The sequence below is a fragment of the Bufo bufo genome, chromosome 6 (genome assembly GCF_905171765.1).
Source record: "Bufo bufo chromosome 6, aBufBuf1.1, whole genome shotgun sequence".
NCBI lineage: Eukaryota > Metazoa > Chordata > Amphibia > Anura > Bufonidae > Bufo > Bufo bufo.
In genome coordinates this window covers 284,300,492-284,317,013 of record NC_053394.1, presented here as the reverse complement: position 1 = coordinate 284,317,013, position 16,522 = coordinate 284,300,492, and the positions used below count along the sequence as shown (strand labels likewise).

The 16,522-nt window shown below is 42.8% G+C and overlaps 1 protein-coding gene across 5 annotated transcripts in view; it reads right to left on the bottom strand.

The window, feature by feature from the left end:
• LOC121005859 (myosin light chain kinase, smooth muscle-like) overlaps window positions 1-15,601 on the bottom strand; it is a 67,299-nt gene extending 51,698 nt beyond the window's left edge. For 2 of the 5 annotated variants that reach the window (XM_040438652.1, XM_040438649.1), the window contains exons 1-4: window positions 15,324-15,600; window positions 5,076-5,195; window positions 2,208-2,375; window positions 810-929 (exon numbers count right to left, since the gene is read on the bottom strand). In XM_040438652.1, the coding sequence (XP_040294586.1) occupies window positions 810-929; window positions 2,208-2,375; window positions 5,076-5,195; window positions 15,324-15,435 (520 nt within the window). In that variant the 5' untranslated portion in view covers window positions 15,436-15,600. Of the gene's footprint in view, window positions 1-809; window positions 930-2,207; window positions 2,376-5,075; window positions 5,196-9,325; window positions 9,393-15,323 lie in introns of those variants that run through there. The other 3 variants (XM_040438650.1, XM_040438653.1, XM_040438651.1) reach the window with 3 other exon arrangements.
• Window positions 15,602-16,522: the final 921 nt, after the last annotated feature.

Genomic DNA, 16,522 nt, shown 5'->3' with positions numbered 1-16,522 from the left:
ATACTCAGCTCTGTCATGTGACCAACACTCTCCAACTGACACAGGACAGAAAGTCAGTTACTTTTGTATTCATTACTGTGAGATGGACATTGAGGCTCCCATAGGAATAAAGAAAGAAACTGGCGTCTTGCCCACATACAAGATGTTGTGTTATTTGGAAAGTCAAAGCACTGGTCACATGACACAGCTGAGGATCACAAGGAAGGGAATAACTCAAATACAGTCACTGGTAAGATTACCTTTACTACAGTTTACATCATGTACTAACAGGTCAGAGAATAAAAAAATATTGTGGGAGTGCTTCTTTAAGTATGATAGGGGGCTTGAAACATCTAACCCCAACCAAAATGCAGCAAAGTCCTCAACCAACATACACACATTACCTTCATTGACTTGTATTTTCCCAGCAGTCTTTATTGTAATGGGCCCTAAACCTTCTGTTAGACTTAATATTTCTCTCCCTCAGAGGCAGGTACTTTCTACAGTTACATTTCTGGATGCTATTGGCTCATAGGGCTGGCATGTTTCAGTCTACAGTTTCTCCACTCTTCCTGGCTGTTACAACCAAACAACTTATTCCCTATAGCAGTAAACCGCTGGGTCACTACATATGTTCAGTAGTTAGCTCAAATTCCTTGCAGCAGTGGAGTCATGGATTTGAATCTGAGCAAATGGATGTTACTACTGCCCAAATACACGCAGATAACCGCCCATTATTAGCTTTAGCACAGAAAAGGAGATTTATCATAACTGATTATGGCAGATCTATAGTTCCTAAGCAGAAAGAAACCGCAGACGCAAAGCAATACCTTTTGCAGTTGTGACTTTAACCCTCTCAGTCTGTGTGGTCGTAGCAGTAGGGCAGCTTTCTGGTTCCGATGCCTCTTGCACAGAAGGGAGTGGTCCATCCGTAACCAGGCGTCTGGTAGCTGAAAAACCGCTAGTGGTCAAATTCTAGAACTTCACAGAGTAAAGTACCATGCCTCCAGTCAGGTATAGAGGATTGTCGGACACAAGTATGTATCTCCCATCACGGGCATGTAAGTGCAGCTAACCTGTATACTCTGAAGGAAGGAAATTCTTAAGGGGGGGGCGTAGTGAGACAAACATTTATATGGGGGAGTAAAGTGCAAGAGACATAAATTGCTGGTGAGGTCATTGCAGCTATAACAATGAGAAACCATATGATGTTCCTTCTTGATTCCGGCAGTCATTGTAAAATATGAACACAGTGCAAACAAAAAAAGTTCAGTTACAGTATAAAAAAAAAAAAAAAAAAAAAAAAACTGCCAAAGCTCTGCTCTTCCTGAACTTCTCTTTTTACAAACTCTGGTGGGCACCGTCGCTGTAGTCAGCTATTCTTTGGCTTACTTTGTGCCAAAACTTTCTGCACAGTCACGTCTTACGCCATGTATCCTAGTCGTCAAAATGGAGATCCGAACCAGTGGATTTATAGATTATTTTTGATGCATCGATCTATAAATAGGTCTATAACATGATGCAACAAAAATATGCCCAATTCTTACACATTTTACGACAAGGTCTAGGTGCTATCACATAACTTGGCACTGTTGATTTGAATAGGTAAGGTTTCATTTCCCCTGTGGTGGCACTGCAGAGAAATGGAACAGTTACTGCCAGGTTTCCCCACAGATTACAAGTGATCACTGGGAGGTCCTAGCGGGTGGATACTCTGAGCTGCAATACCAAACATAACCCATGGACATGGATGGCATTCTTTTCAGAAGAAAGCAACCCCTTTAACAAGTCCATATTGGAAAATAAGTTGATCTTAAGATTCAGTTGCTTGGACCACCAGGGGCCAGCTCTAATCTACAGGGGAACTTGGCAAAAAGTGTGCTATTTTCCTGGAGTGCCACTGCAGGAAGTATATCGGTGGGGGTCTATGTCTAGTGGTCCTCATTGATCACTAGCACAAAAGGGACTGTAGCGCTCCTTGAAATGCTGTGCCCATGTGTCTTTTGAAGATCTTTGGATTTCCAAGCCTGTTGTTGGTATCTCCTATGGACTACATTGCATTGATTCCAATCTGAAGATTGCCAGGTCAAAAGACAAAGAGGCACTAGTAGTCAACAGCGGATTACTTTAAAACATAACATATTTAAAGATACATCCTTCCGTCTAGAAAAAAATCCTGTAGTACAGTTTTTACAAATTACAATTTATAACAGAATGTAAGTAGTTACCATTGGGAGCTGTGGTAAGGATTGGCACTGGAGACTTCACTCTTCGTACACAGAGTTCACCTCCATTTTGAGGGAAGAGCTCAAACATGACTGTCAGGTATTTGTCAGAGGTCTTCACCACTTGGAGATTACAGGGCATCTTTCCTGAGGTCACATCCATTTCAGACACTGAAGAGACAGTTGGAGGTTAGAACACAGACAGCTCTTGCAAGCCTCTTCACCTTGCAGTGTAGGATTGCAAACAGACATGAATTTCCCAGGTAGGGTAATGCAAGAATGTCAACGAGACGATGTTCTGCTATAAAAAGGGAGAACTTATTTCCATTTCGCTACATAAATATTTCTTCAAAGAGATTGTCCATTTGCCAGTACAGAAGGCCACTTCGTCAATGGCCCTTCCCCTTCCTTCTAGAAGGATCAGCGTTGTCATTGTTTTTCCTTCAGGGTATGTGTACCAGGTTTATCAAAAAATCTATGGAGTATGATTGAGCTCATACACTCATGGTGCAAAATACGCAGTAGATCAGGAAAAATACCACAACCTCTCAAAATTGGTGCCAGGATCGCACTGGTCTTTTCATTGCTTTTAACCTGTGCATGGGAAAGGTTGAAGGCCACCTGTGAAACCAACATCATAAGTTGACATGCTGAAAATTGAAAACCAGCAACGCAAGTCCATTTCCACAGCGTGTGAATGAGATGTTTGAACTCTCATCCACTTTGCTTGTGCTGTGGATTTTCCCACATGAAATTCCACAGTGGTGAATCCATAGCATTTATGGCCATACCCTTTAGGCCTCTTTCAGACGAGCGAGATTTCCGCGCGGGTGCGATGCGTGAGGTGAACGCATTGCACCCGCACTGAATCCGGACCTATTCATTTCTATGGGGCTGTGCAGATGAGCGGTGATTTTCACGCATCACTTGTGCGTCGTGCGAGAATCGCAGCATGCTCCTCTTTGTGCATTTTCCACGCAACGCAGGCCCCATAGAAGTGAATGGGGCTGCGTCAAAGTCGCAAGCAAGTACCATCCGCACGCTGCGATTTTCACGCACGGTTGATAAGAGACAATCGGGATGGGGACCCGAACATTATTATTTTCCCTTACAACATGGTTATAAGGGAAAATAATAGCATTCTTAATACAGAATGCATAGTGCAATAGGGGTGGAGGGGGTAAAAAAAAAAAAAAAAAAAAAAAAAATTAGCTCACCTTAATCCACTTGTTCGCGCAGCCCGGCTTCTCTTCCGTCGTCTTCTTTTGAGGAAAAGGACCTGTGGTGACGTCGCTGCGCTCATCACATGGTCCATCACATGATCTTTTTTACCATGGTGATGGATCATGTGACGGACCATGTGATGAGCGTAGTGACATCACGACAGGTCCCTTTCCTACTGCACAGCAAAGATGAAGACAGAAGAGAAGCCGGGCTGCGCGAACAAGTGGATTAAGGAGAGTTAAAAATTATTATTTTTTAACCCCTCCAGCCCTATTGCACTATGCATTCTGTATTAAGAATGCTATTATTTTCCCTTATAACCATGTTATAAGGGAAAATAATACAAATCTACACAACACCTAACCCGAACTTCTGTGAAGAAGTCAGGGTCTGGGTACCAAGCATGTTGATTTTTCTCACGCGCATGCAAAAAGCATTACAATGTTTTGCACTCACACAGAAAAATCACGCATTTTCCCGCGACGCACCCGCATCTTATCCGGGCCAAAAACATGATGCCCGTGTGAAAGAGGCCTTATAGTTTAGGTTTCTCGCATACCCAAGAAAGCGAAGCCAATCTTTTTCTCGCTCCTCCATGTCACAGTTGGAACTATTCTCTTGTTTTCCAGTTTACCAATATGGCCGACAGATCGCCACTTCCTTTCCCAGAAACTAAAAGGCAGCAGATTCTGGAGCTAAACAGATAAGATTTACTAGAGAGGCTGTACAAAAGGATTAAGGATCAGGACAATGATTGGGAACATTCCTGATGGCTGCTCTGTGTAAATGTGCGACGATCACCCGATAAATAGACAACTGCTTGTTTGTTGCTTGGTTCCATCTTTCATGCATCACCAAAAATTCCCATTTTTTGGCAGCCCATAGACCTGTGTAAACAAGAATGTGCTGCCAACATACAATAGAACTATATGAGGATGAAGGATCATAGTATGAATCATTCATACCCATACAGAAGGTATTGGTGCTGCATGTAAAAGCAACAAGTGGGAAACGATAGAAACGGAACTTCATTTCCAATCAGTCTGCTCCATAGGAACTACAGCTATAGAAGCCTTGGTTTCTTCACAGAGACTAGAGCCGTGATATAGAGGCAACACCTATCCCTTGGTTGAACTTGATGGACTTATGTCTTTTTTCAACCATATTAACTATGTAACAGCTTCTTCAATCTCCACACGGGGAAGCTGTTGAAGCCCACAATTGAACACGGCATCTGATGAGTTAAACGTCAGCGATCAGCGTTTTTGCCAACCGCAGACATTAGCACTATGCAGAAACCCGTAGATATAGCACCCACTGCTCTTGCAAGCGGGCACCATTTCTAAAGACTGGACTTCCACCATACATGTTTGGCAGAGGTCCTGAAAGGGTTATATCAATGAAATCTACAGAACTATAAAAAAAATAAAAAATAAAAATGTCTGGTTTCGTCCACAAAAAGCACCACACTTGTCCATGACTTCTGTCCAGCATTGCAGGTCAACCATGTTCAAGAAAATAGGGATAAGCTGCAATACCAGACCCAACCCTTGGACAAGAGTTCTGCTCTTTCTTGAATGAAGTAGTCCCGTTTTCTAATTTCGGTACAATATTTCTAAATCACTGAAGCAGGAAGAAATCCAGTACCTTTTTCAGGATCCTCTGCAGTCTTTACTACATCGCGCTCCCAATTCTTTTCCAATTTCATGTGCAGTTCTCCAGGTAAAACCATTCTTTTAGATTTCTCTGCAGACCCACAAAAAATGTCTATACCAAAACAATTATAAAAAAAAATAAAAATAGATAACATTACAAAGTAAGTACATAATGTATCCATCTATCTATCTAAACAGGTGTGTTAGAGCCTTAGTTAAAGACTTAGGCCTCTTTCACACAAGCGTGTCCGGATAAGTTGCGGCAAACCTGACCGAGTAGGTACCCAATTGCAGTCAGTTTTGATTGCGTTCCGTTGTTCAGTTTTTATCGCGCGGGTGCAATGTGTTTTGCACGCGCGTGATAAAAAAAAAAAACTGACTGTGGTACCCAGACCCGAACTTCTTCACAGAAGTTCAGGTTTGGGTTCAAGGTTGTGTAGATTGGATTATTTTTCCTTATAACATGGTTATAAGGGAAAATAGCATTCTGAATACAGAATGCTAAGTAAAATAGGGCTGGAGGGGTTAAAAAAAAAAAAAAAAAATTAAACTCACCTTAATCCACTTGTTCGAGCAGCCGGCATCTCTTCCATGGTGATGGATCATGTGATGAGCGTAGTGACGTCATCAAAAGGTCCTTTTCTTCACAGATGAAGACAGAAGAGATGTCGGCTGCGCGAACAAGCGGATTAAGGGGAGTTAATTTTTTATTTCTTTTTTTAACCCCTCCAGCCCTATTGTACTATGCATTCTGTATTCAGAATGCTATTATTTTCCCTTATAACCATGTTATAAGGGAAAATAATAAAGATCGGGTCTCCATCCCGATCGTCTCCTAGCAACCATGTGTGAAAAATCGCACCGCATCCGCACTTGCTTGCGATTTTCACGCAGCCCCATTCACTTCTATGGGGCCTGCGTTGTGTGAAAAATGCACAAAATAGAGCATGCTGCGATTTTCACACAACGCACAAGTGATGCGTGAAAATCACCGCTCATGTGCACAGCCCCACAGAAATGAATGGGTCCGGATTCAGTGCGGGTGCAATGCGTTCAACTCACGCATTGCACCCGCGCGGAAAACTCGCCCGTGTGAAAGGAGCCTTAGGCCTCCTGCACTCGACCGTATGGCTTTTTCAGTGTTTTGCGGTCCGCGTTTCATGGATCCGTTGTTCCGTTTTGGGTTTCCGGATACGGAAAACATACGGCTGCATTCCGTTTTTGGTTTTTTTGCGGACCCACGGAACGTGATTTGCGGGCAATAATTGGACATGTTCTATCTTTCAACGGAACGGAAAAACGGAAAATGGAATGCATACGGAGTACATTCCGTTTTTTTGCGGAACCATTGAAATGAATAGTTCCGTATACGGAACGCAAAAAAAGGTTGTGTGAAAGAGGCCTTAGTTTGATTATAGTGAATTACATTGCGAGGCACAAACTGAGCAGTAGTATTTTTAGGACCAGTTTTGGAGCGAGAGGAAATTAGCTCAGTGAGAGGAGACACTGTATTGGTCCATATGACAATGAATTAATGAGAACATAAGACTCTAATAACGCAATCAGCCAGGACCAGCTTCAAGAGGGTCATGTAATGGCCCCATCAAAGTTTAGTTCTATAGAAGAGCTGTGGAATGTCATAAAAAGGTTGAGAACTGGTAGTAAACTGAATGTTAAAGGGGTTGTCTCACTTCAGCAAGTGGCATTTATCATGTAGAGGATGTTAATAAAAGCCACTTATTAATGTATTGTGATTGGATTCATTTTTCCCCATCATATTATACACTACATTTCCATGGTTATGACCACCCTGCAGTCCAGCAGCAGTGGTCGTGCTTGCACACTATAGGAAAAAGTGTCAGCCTCTCTGGTGACCGTGGGAGTGCACATAGACTGGTGCTTTTTCAGATAGTGTGCAAGCACGACCACCACTGATGGATTGCAGGGTGGTCGTAACCATGGAAACGAGCAGTGTACAATATGATGGAAAAATGAATCCAGCCAGCAAAGGAGGCAATATGGACAATCACAATACATTAATTGGTGGCTTGTATTAACTTCCTCTACATAATAAATGCTGTTTGCCGACGCGAGACAACCCCTTTAAATGCATGACCTTTAGGCTCCATGACAGTGGAGTTTATGTCGATTTCACTTTGTTTTACTTGTGGATTTTGTAACAGACTTGCCTTAGATCTCAACCTTTGCATTGCAAAGGATGAAACCTGCACTGAAAACCCACATAAACAACTGGCATGCTGTGGATTAAAAAAAAAAAAAAAAAAAAACACTGGGGCAGGTTTACTACTAAAAATGTGTGGTGCAATTTCCTCCAAAACAACTGGCGTGCATGTTTGCATCAGATTTACTAACCATTTTATGTACTTTTCTACCTAGTCTGCTAAAAAGGGGGCATGGTCTAAATGTAACCCCTGCATATGAGCAGTGTATAATGTGACTGAAAAAACGAATCAAGCCAGCAAAGGAGGCAATATGGACACTCACAATAGATCAGAAAGCATCTTGTATTAAACTTTCTCTACATGGTAAATGCAATTTCCTTTAGTGAGACAGCCCCTTTAATCTATACCTAAAACATGTAATGTAGGGCCTGAGAGGGTGGTTGCAGTATGACACAGCCCTTCAATAAACACCAACTACAAAAACCCTGCATCATGTACTGCCTCCCTCCATCTTTTCATTAATTTTGGTGGTTGTTAAAGCAGCAGTCCTTATAATGCCAACTCAGCAGCAAAATATGATTATTCCCAGACATTTTGAACCACGTCATTTGATCCCAAGCTATGGTAGGTCCACCAATCAGAATTTTGCTCTCCTTGTGAACATGAGGTCAGTCTCTCCTGTGTGGCTGACTTCCTGTGAACTACAGGAATACCGGCTCAGCCAATACACCTATAGAGATAGGGTTATAGCACATGCGTGGAGCATAAACCACGATACACCAAAAAAGTAAACAAGCATTAGTAAATAGTAGAAAGTATACACTTTATTTATTGCAAACATCACATAATATAATGACATCAATGTGTTTAAAAGCGGATCCTAAGAAGCAGCACATGGAAGGTCATGCACCAAACAGTAATACATATAGTACTAATCATTGTAGCTCCACACAACCGACCAAAAGTACATCAATAGAACTAAGGTCCATTAGACAATGTCCAATGCAGAAGTGCAAGGTGGATAAAACGTCAAAGTATATAGTACCGACCGCGAGATGGTGCAGCTTCCAATGACTTAGGATCCACTTTTAACCGCATTGATGTTATTATATTATGTGATGTTTGCAGTAAATAAAGAGTGTATATTTTCTACTAATTACTAATGCGTGGTTACTTTTTTAGTGCATCGAGGAATACCTCAGCATCTATCAAATCCTTTGTGGCAGCTCTCAGACACTTCCTTTTTCCACCAAGCTCCACTTTTTTTTGTTCTTCTGTAGGCAAGTAATGAGGAGAGCAATGATGTTGTAGGCTAGTCCTCACAATTAGGCCTCATGCACACGACCATGGTGTGTTTTGCGGTCTGCAAATCGCGGATCCGCAAAACACGGATGGTGTCCGTTCCGCAGTTTGCAGAACAGCACGGACAGGCTTCAATATAAATGCCTATTCTTGTCCGCAAAGCGCGGACAAGAATAGGACGGGTTATATTTTTTTAGCGGGGCCACAGAACGGAGCAACGGATGCGGGGCCACAGAACGGAGCAATGAATGGGTCCGCATCCGAGCTGCCAAAACGGCGGTTCGGATGCCGACCACAACAACGGCCGTGTGCATGAGGCCTTATGCTAATTTCACTTCGGTGTTCAGTTTGGGAAACATGCTCCATGTTAGGGTCACAGTTCCTACGCTGTACATTGCTCCATTGACTTGAGCTCAAAGCATCGTAATGACTTAGGTCCTACTGTACCGTATTCACATAATGCTGTGGTTACAGTATAGGTTGCACAGAGCAGTCATTAGCATGCTGCGAGTTCAAGTCAAAGTAGCAGTGTTTCAGCCAGGAAATATGCTCATCACGTGGAGCATGTTTCCTGGACCGGTCCGAACATGCTAGTGTGAAATTAACCTATGTGTGCATAGTCTCAAATGTATCCTACTTGTAAGAGCTGATAGAAACCCATCACAAGCAGGATGCAGAGCAGAGCAGTGTGAAGCAGCATGACACAATAATACACAGACTCAGCAGTAGGACAGAAGTTCTGGCAATGGGCACTTACCGGTAAATAATGACCAAGTGCCACTGCTGCACATAGATAGACATGACCATATTTTTGTGCAGATCGGATACAAACCCATTCCAAAAAAAAAAAAACACAAAAAAATAATAAAATAAAAAAAATAAAAAAAACACAGCACATTGTGTGCTGTCCGCATCCCTATGCCCATTCCTCAGAAAAGGTGGCGCATGTCCGACACTTGTTTGTTTTGCAGAGATGAATAAACATTACAATGGGTCTGGCGAAATCCCCCTACCCCCAAACAAAACGGTTTCAACATGGACATCATCCGTATTTTTTGCGGATCACAAAATAAATACGATCGTGTGAATTTACCCTAAGGGCGGTGTGACGGAACTCTGCAACCTCAGTTTCTGAAGAGCTAGAGGCATGATGGGAAACGTAACGTAGGCTGCATTAGGGGAACCACATAAGAGGGAAAGACACAAGGCATACACAAATGCATCGTACTTTATTCACTTTCATTTCAAGCTGTCCATTACAAAAGCCTGCAATTTCAACAACACATAGGCCAGCAAATGTAAGATCGTTTGAAACATTGTAATTTGTTTTTCTGTGCTAATTTATAGAGTGACTTGTTTCCCTTTGCAAAACATGGAATGTTGCCCACTTCAAAGGGATTTCAGATTCACATGCTAATAGAACTTCCTTCAACAATTTTTCCCTTTAGTCAAAATGGACTTTAAAAGGAAAAATTTCCTGACATTCCTTATCAGGATTTCACACCAAGATCTGAATCACAAAATAAACACAGTACAAATCATTACCTCCAAGTGCATTTAAGCTAAGGCCACTTTCCCACTAGCGTTTCCCTTTCCGCTATTGAGATCAGTCATAAGATCTCAACAGCGGATGAAAACACTCAAGTTTGTCCCCATTAGTTGTCAATGGGACAAAATGGAGTGCTCCAGAATGCGTTCCGTTTAGTTGTGCTCCCATCGCGGACAGAATAACCCTGCAAGCAGAGTTTTTCTGTCCGCAATGTGGTGCGGAGCAAGATGGATCAGTCATGTCACACAGTGAAAGTCAATGGGGACGGATCCGTTTTCTCTGACAATAGAAAACTGATCCGTCCCCCATTGACTTTCAATGGTGTTCATGACGGATCCGTCATGGCTATATAAGATACAACCGGATCCGTTCATGACGGATGCATGCAGTTGTATTATTGTAACAGAAGCATTTTGGCAGATCAATGATGGATCAAAAAATGCTAATGTGAAAGTAGCCTAAGCTGCCAGTTACTATTAAAAGGAGTTTTCCCTTATTCGACCTTTATGGCCTATTCATAGTCCCACCTACCAGCCCCACCCATTTCCATAGCAAATATAGAAGTGAATGGACGTTTCTGCCACTGCTACATTCTTTCTCTGCTTTTAACAGAATACCCAACATTCTCAACATAATGGCATACGGATAGGTCATAGAGAAGAGCAAAGTTCTTGAATATTCAGTTTGGCTGTTTCACTATATATATATATATATATATATATATTAAAAAAAATTCCCTTCATGGCGATTTAGAAACATGCTTCTTGACGAACTTTGTAAGTAGTGGGTGCAATGACCGGGAACGGCAATTGCGCCGCTCCCCGTCATTGTACCCTTTAGATGTCGTGTTAATCGCTGATTGCAGCATCTAACATCAAGACCTAAAATAAATTTAAAAAAATCATACTTACCCTTATCCATTTTATCGCGAAGAGCCCACCAGCGCCATCTTGATTTAAGATCCAGCACGAAATCTCGCATGGTAATTTCACCGCGCATGAGACTTTGCGTGGGATCTTCAATTTTTTACTCCATTTCAGGGGTTACCATGAGGCACAAGGAAATTTGGCTTCGTGGTGAATTTAATTTTCCCTGAAATTCGGATTGAAGTCCACTTTGCACACTTCGATTCGCTCAACACTAAATCATAAATATCTGAGATTGGAATACCCCTTTAAGTTGGCTATACACAAGATACATCAGATTCAGATTCCTGTTGACACTAGTTCTTGAAAGGAGACCTTCAAGCCAGAACAAACCTGTTAAACTGGTCAGAATCCAACATAGGGGTTTTCTGAGGAAAAAAATAAAAAGCCACATAGATGGCCTAAACCCTTAGGATATGCCATGAAATAGGTGATTGGCGGAGGACAACCTGCGGGACCCACATCAATCAGCAGGATAAAGAGGCAGAGAAACTCTACAGTGTGCCATGGTCTCAACATTGTTTATCCAGGCCTGTACACGCAGCCACGTCTGCATAACCCAATGTGTACAGTGGCACATCACATCATACACCTTGGAGGCTGCAATAAAACAAAGAAAAGAAAACCTCTGCCCACATTTCCTAATAACAGCCAAGCTTGGAGGGTTAGAGGCTTCACGTAGGTGGTACGCTTGGCTCCATGACAACTCTGAAAAATGCAGTTAGGCAGCCCTAAATCATGGATTTTCTAGGATCTATGTTTTTAAAGATTGGCTATAGTAGTAGAGGACACCTGGGGTTCCTGGGAGGGTTCTTTCCCCCCCAATTTCTTTAGCTGCAAATCAATAGCCATCTTCCACATGAAGTGTCCACGTCTCCATCACTAAATAACAGATTACAGTAAAATTCCTGAGGAATCTAAAAAGGAACAGCAAGAAGCCCCTTAATTACATGTCTCTCAAATGGAGCGGCAGCCTCATGTCAAACAGGTTCTTGTTGCTTCATCATAAAATCACCACCAGTGTTTGACACATAATAAACGGAAACCATGTAGTAATAAAAATGTATAGTTCCTGCTGTTTATGTAGGGCCAATATATATTCTGCAGATTGTCCTACAAGGGGGGGGGGGGGCCGTAGGGGGGCCACAGCTCCTATGCAGGCTTATGTGTTTAGATGGTTACAGGGTGCAAACCCCGTGTAGCCTGCTTCTGCAGTCATGTACAGTACAATTGTTTTCCCCTCCACCCTTCATCTTGCCATTCTACAGAAAAGTAGAAGAGGAAGCAGATAAAAGTGTAACAGAAGATTTCAGCATCAGACTACACACGATTTGTTTGTAGTCTGTAACCATGGAGACAAGTCTGCATAGGTTTTGTAAACACAAAAGAACAGGGGATTTAAGCAATACTTTTTACAACATTACTTCATCTTCTATTTTATATGAATACAGGAAAAATTGAAGTGGACATACCCTTCAGGGTAAACCATTTTAAGGCAATGTCTTTTGTTTTACCAAGTGTATACTGAAAGTTTGCTGCAACAGTGTATTTGGTAGCAGTCCCACTTCCAAACCCTTCTAGGAAAAAAAAAAAAAACATGCCGTTACATGTTTAAGGCTAGGGCTACACGGCAACATGTGTCACGTGACAAAAAGGGTACAACTTCATTGCATCATATGTTGCACAAATGTTTTTATAATGATAATCAATGGTGTCACACTGCAACATGACAGTCGCACAAAAATACAACTTGGATGACCTGCAGTCTGACACTATCCAATCAGTGCTACCAGAGTCAGACTGTGCAGGGACACACGCCCAACTGCTAAGGCCCCTTTCACACGAGCGAGTTTTCCACGCGGGTGCAATGTGTGATGTGAACACATTGCACCCGCACTGAATCCTGACCCATTCATCCCAATGGGTCTGTGTACATAAGCATTGTTTTTCACGCATCACTTCTCCATTGCGTTAAAAATCGCAGCATGTTCTATATGTTTTTTTCACGCGCATTCACCCATAGAAGTGAATGGGGCTGCGTGAAAAATGCATTGCATCCGCAAGCAAGTGCGATGCGTTTTTCACTGATGGTTACTAGGAGATGTTGTTTTTTTTTTATCATGAGCGTGAAAAACGCATTGCACCGCACGGAAAAAACTGAACGCAATCGCAGACAAAACTGACTGAACTTGCTTGCAAAATGGTGCGAGTTTCACGGAACGCACCCAGACCTAATCCGTATAGTTTGTGTAAAAGAGGCCTAACACCCAGCTGGACCTTCATTGCAGATTGCTTATAATTCATTACTAGCTTCTAGCAGGAATAATATAGGCACAGCACAACACGGAATAGGTGCTTCAGAGCTGTTATTACATGAGGAATGCAAGTAGTTACTGAAGCAGACATGTCAGGAGATATTACAAGTCCTCTTTCACCTGGCAGAGCTTATGGACTTTTGGGTTGCACTTTTTCTCGTAGAAGAACTTCCTTTTGACCAGTGCTGGTATAAGGTGGCCAGCACGCTCCGAGGACAGACATATAGGCTAGAATGATCTACTGCTATTAAAACCAAGAAGCTGGCCAGTATATAATTGGGAAACTAGACAAAATGCAGGCACGAAACCAAGCTAAAGTGCTGAGCTGTAAGCACTGCATATAGGCTCACAGCACAGGAATGCAATGCCATATCAAAGTGCTCAAATTTCAGGTCTTCCCGTCACATCTGGCAATGGAGTAGACAACAGGGTTCCATCTCCACAGCCAGAAAAACCTGAAAATCTGATATGCAATGCAACCCCACGTTGACAACTTTGTGTGAAATTCCCTTTAAAAAAAAAAAAAAAAAAAAAAAAAAAGTTAAAATAGCCCCAGGCATACAATGGAAGTCAATAGGAAGTAAAAGAAAATAATTTCTTATAAAAACAGAGAAAAGTTTAAAGCACGTGACATTCATGGTATATATGGCTACTTGAACACGTTGTATATTTGTATGCGGGGAAATGCCCACACTATTTATGGTGGGCTTGGTGTGTTTTTTGCACTGGTATTATGCAGATTTTCTGTTTATGTTAACGAGCAGAATTCACTTTTTGCATTGCAAAGGATGCAGTCAGAATGTGCATGAGAATTGCAAAAAACTCCTTCACTTTGCTGGTCCTGTAGAACGCTGCAGATTTTCGCTGCATATCCCGCTAGGTGCGAACATACGCTCTTGGGGCTTATTTACAAGACCGAGCTCGGCCACGGCTCCCATAACCCGAACCATTTTATATTGTAGTCAGTTTCTATCTGATCATGGCTCTAACCTACTAAACCCACCGTGATTACATTACAATAAGGGCTCGTTCTCACGAACGTGCGCTGCCCGTTGCCGTATTGCGGACCGCATTTGCCGATCCGCAATACACAGGCACCGTTCCGTGTGCCTTCTGCATCACGGATGCGGACCCATTCACTTCAATGGGTCCGCAAACCCGCAGATGCGGAACGGAACGGAACACTACGGAGTGCTTCCTGGGGTTACGTTCCGTGCCTCCGCAAAGCAAAAAGATAGAACATGCTCTATCTTTTTTTGCGGAATGGAGGGAACGCGGACCTATTCAAGTGAATGGGTCCACGATCCCCATGCGGCTGGGCCACGGTCGGTGCCTCTGCAATTTGCGGTCCATGGCACGGGCTTCACACGGTCATGTGAACGAGCCCTAAACCCACAACCAGATAGGATGTGACCACCATAAATCACTAAAATGTAGTCAGTTTGGGTCAGGGGAGCCACGGTCAGTCCGGGAGTCAGACATACGGGCGACACAACAACCAATATTTCCTTGACAGAGCACAGTCGTGTGATTGAGACCTTTCACCCCCGTGGCTGATATACACGTGCACCAATATTTGTAAAAAACAAAACAAAACAGCCTTTAGTAAATTAGGGGCTTTCTGCGACGCACTATTCTATACATGTTTTGCAACTTTCTAAAACACATAAAACCCATAGAACACAACCTTTACAGGACAGCGATGGGGCTCACAAACCTCCTAATATGCTGCAATGTAAAACAAAATCACTACGAAGTGACTGCAAAATAACCTGCAGGGAGTGGATGGGAATTACATGAAATCACGGACATCACGTCTGGCAGGTGGAAACCTCATACAAGCCATACTTGGGAACATAACCTAGAAGTCGTAACGCTATAAAATCCTGTACAGTGCCCCCACAGATGGGGCAGACTTTACTGCTGTTTTACGTTAGTCTAGCACTTAAAACCTCTTGTACATACCTATGTGCTGTAGACCTTTGCAGCCATTCTCTGAAAGTTTTGGTTGCCCCTCTCTGCTGCCCTTTAAGGAGGGTTTCCCCAGCTGGACCCTCAGGGTGGATGTATAACTCATTTTCCAGAGAGCTCCTGTCTCATTGAGCCTGCCTGGAGTGTCACTACAAGTCTCTGAGGAACTAGTTATGAGGGCACAGTGGTTGGGAGCTCTCTCACCACCAATCAATGTGCACACAGCAGCTGAAACTGGGCTGAGCTAATCACCAGCTTCATCCCCAGGGGCTAGCTCCTCTTGTTGTCGTCGCCTTACACCGACCTCTGTGATAAAACCAGCGTGCTAGTAGATGCCTTCATAAAAGGCTACAGAAATGACTAATAAAGTAGACCTTGTACACATGCGAGTGCCAGGTCGCTAGTGACAGATTACTCTGATTTCACGATTGCCAACATTTTAAGACAATTTCCAGGAACACGCTCCCACAGGACAGAGGTATCTAAGGTCGGATTCACATGAGTGCAATATGGATGCGTTCTAGTGCCGACATTACTACTACAATGACCTGACCCCTGAAGTTCTGCTTAGAGCTTCGGGGGTCAGTTCAGAAAACTGCACTGTATGAGGAAAGCCATGAAGAATAGCCACAGGATGTCTGCTTTTTTTTGTATAGTGTATGCCTTGTGACTAGTGTTGAGCGAACTTGTTTTTTAAGTTCTGCGTCCAAAGTTATCGAAGACTCCCGTTATGGATTCCAAATTCCGTTATGGTCCGCGGTAGCGGAATCCATAACGGGATTCTTCGATAACCCGAAACCGAATTTTGGACGCAGAACTTCGCTCAACACTACTTGTGACCCCTATCGATTTCTAGAACGAAGGGACAGTAATTTGACTCAGATCTTAGGATCTCCGTATCTGCTGTTGCGTTGGGACTGCATTCACATTAGGACATTTACAAGTAGTGTATTTGTTGTGGACTGAAATCAGCATGAATACCATTTATTAAATAGGACTACACATATCGGTTTGTACCAGCAAGATACACTACCAGAAAATGGAAAAAAACGAATGTGATTGAGCCGAGGTTGACAAAGTCTAAACTAGTGGTGCTTGGGCAGCGATAACACAACCACGGCGCCGCGCCCTTAATTGTGGGTTCTGCAGCAGGCTATATGATGAGGCAGGGTATATTAATACTGGGTGGCTTT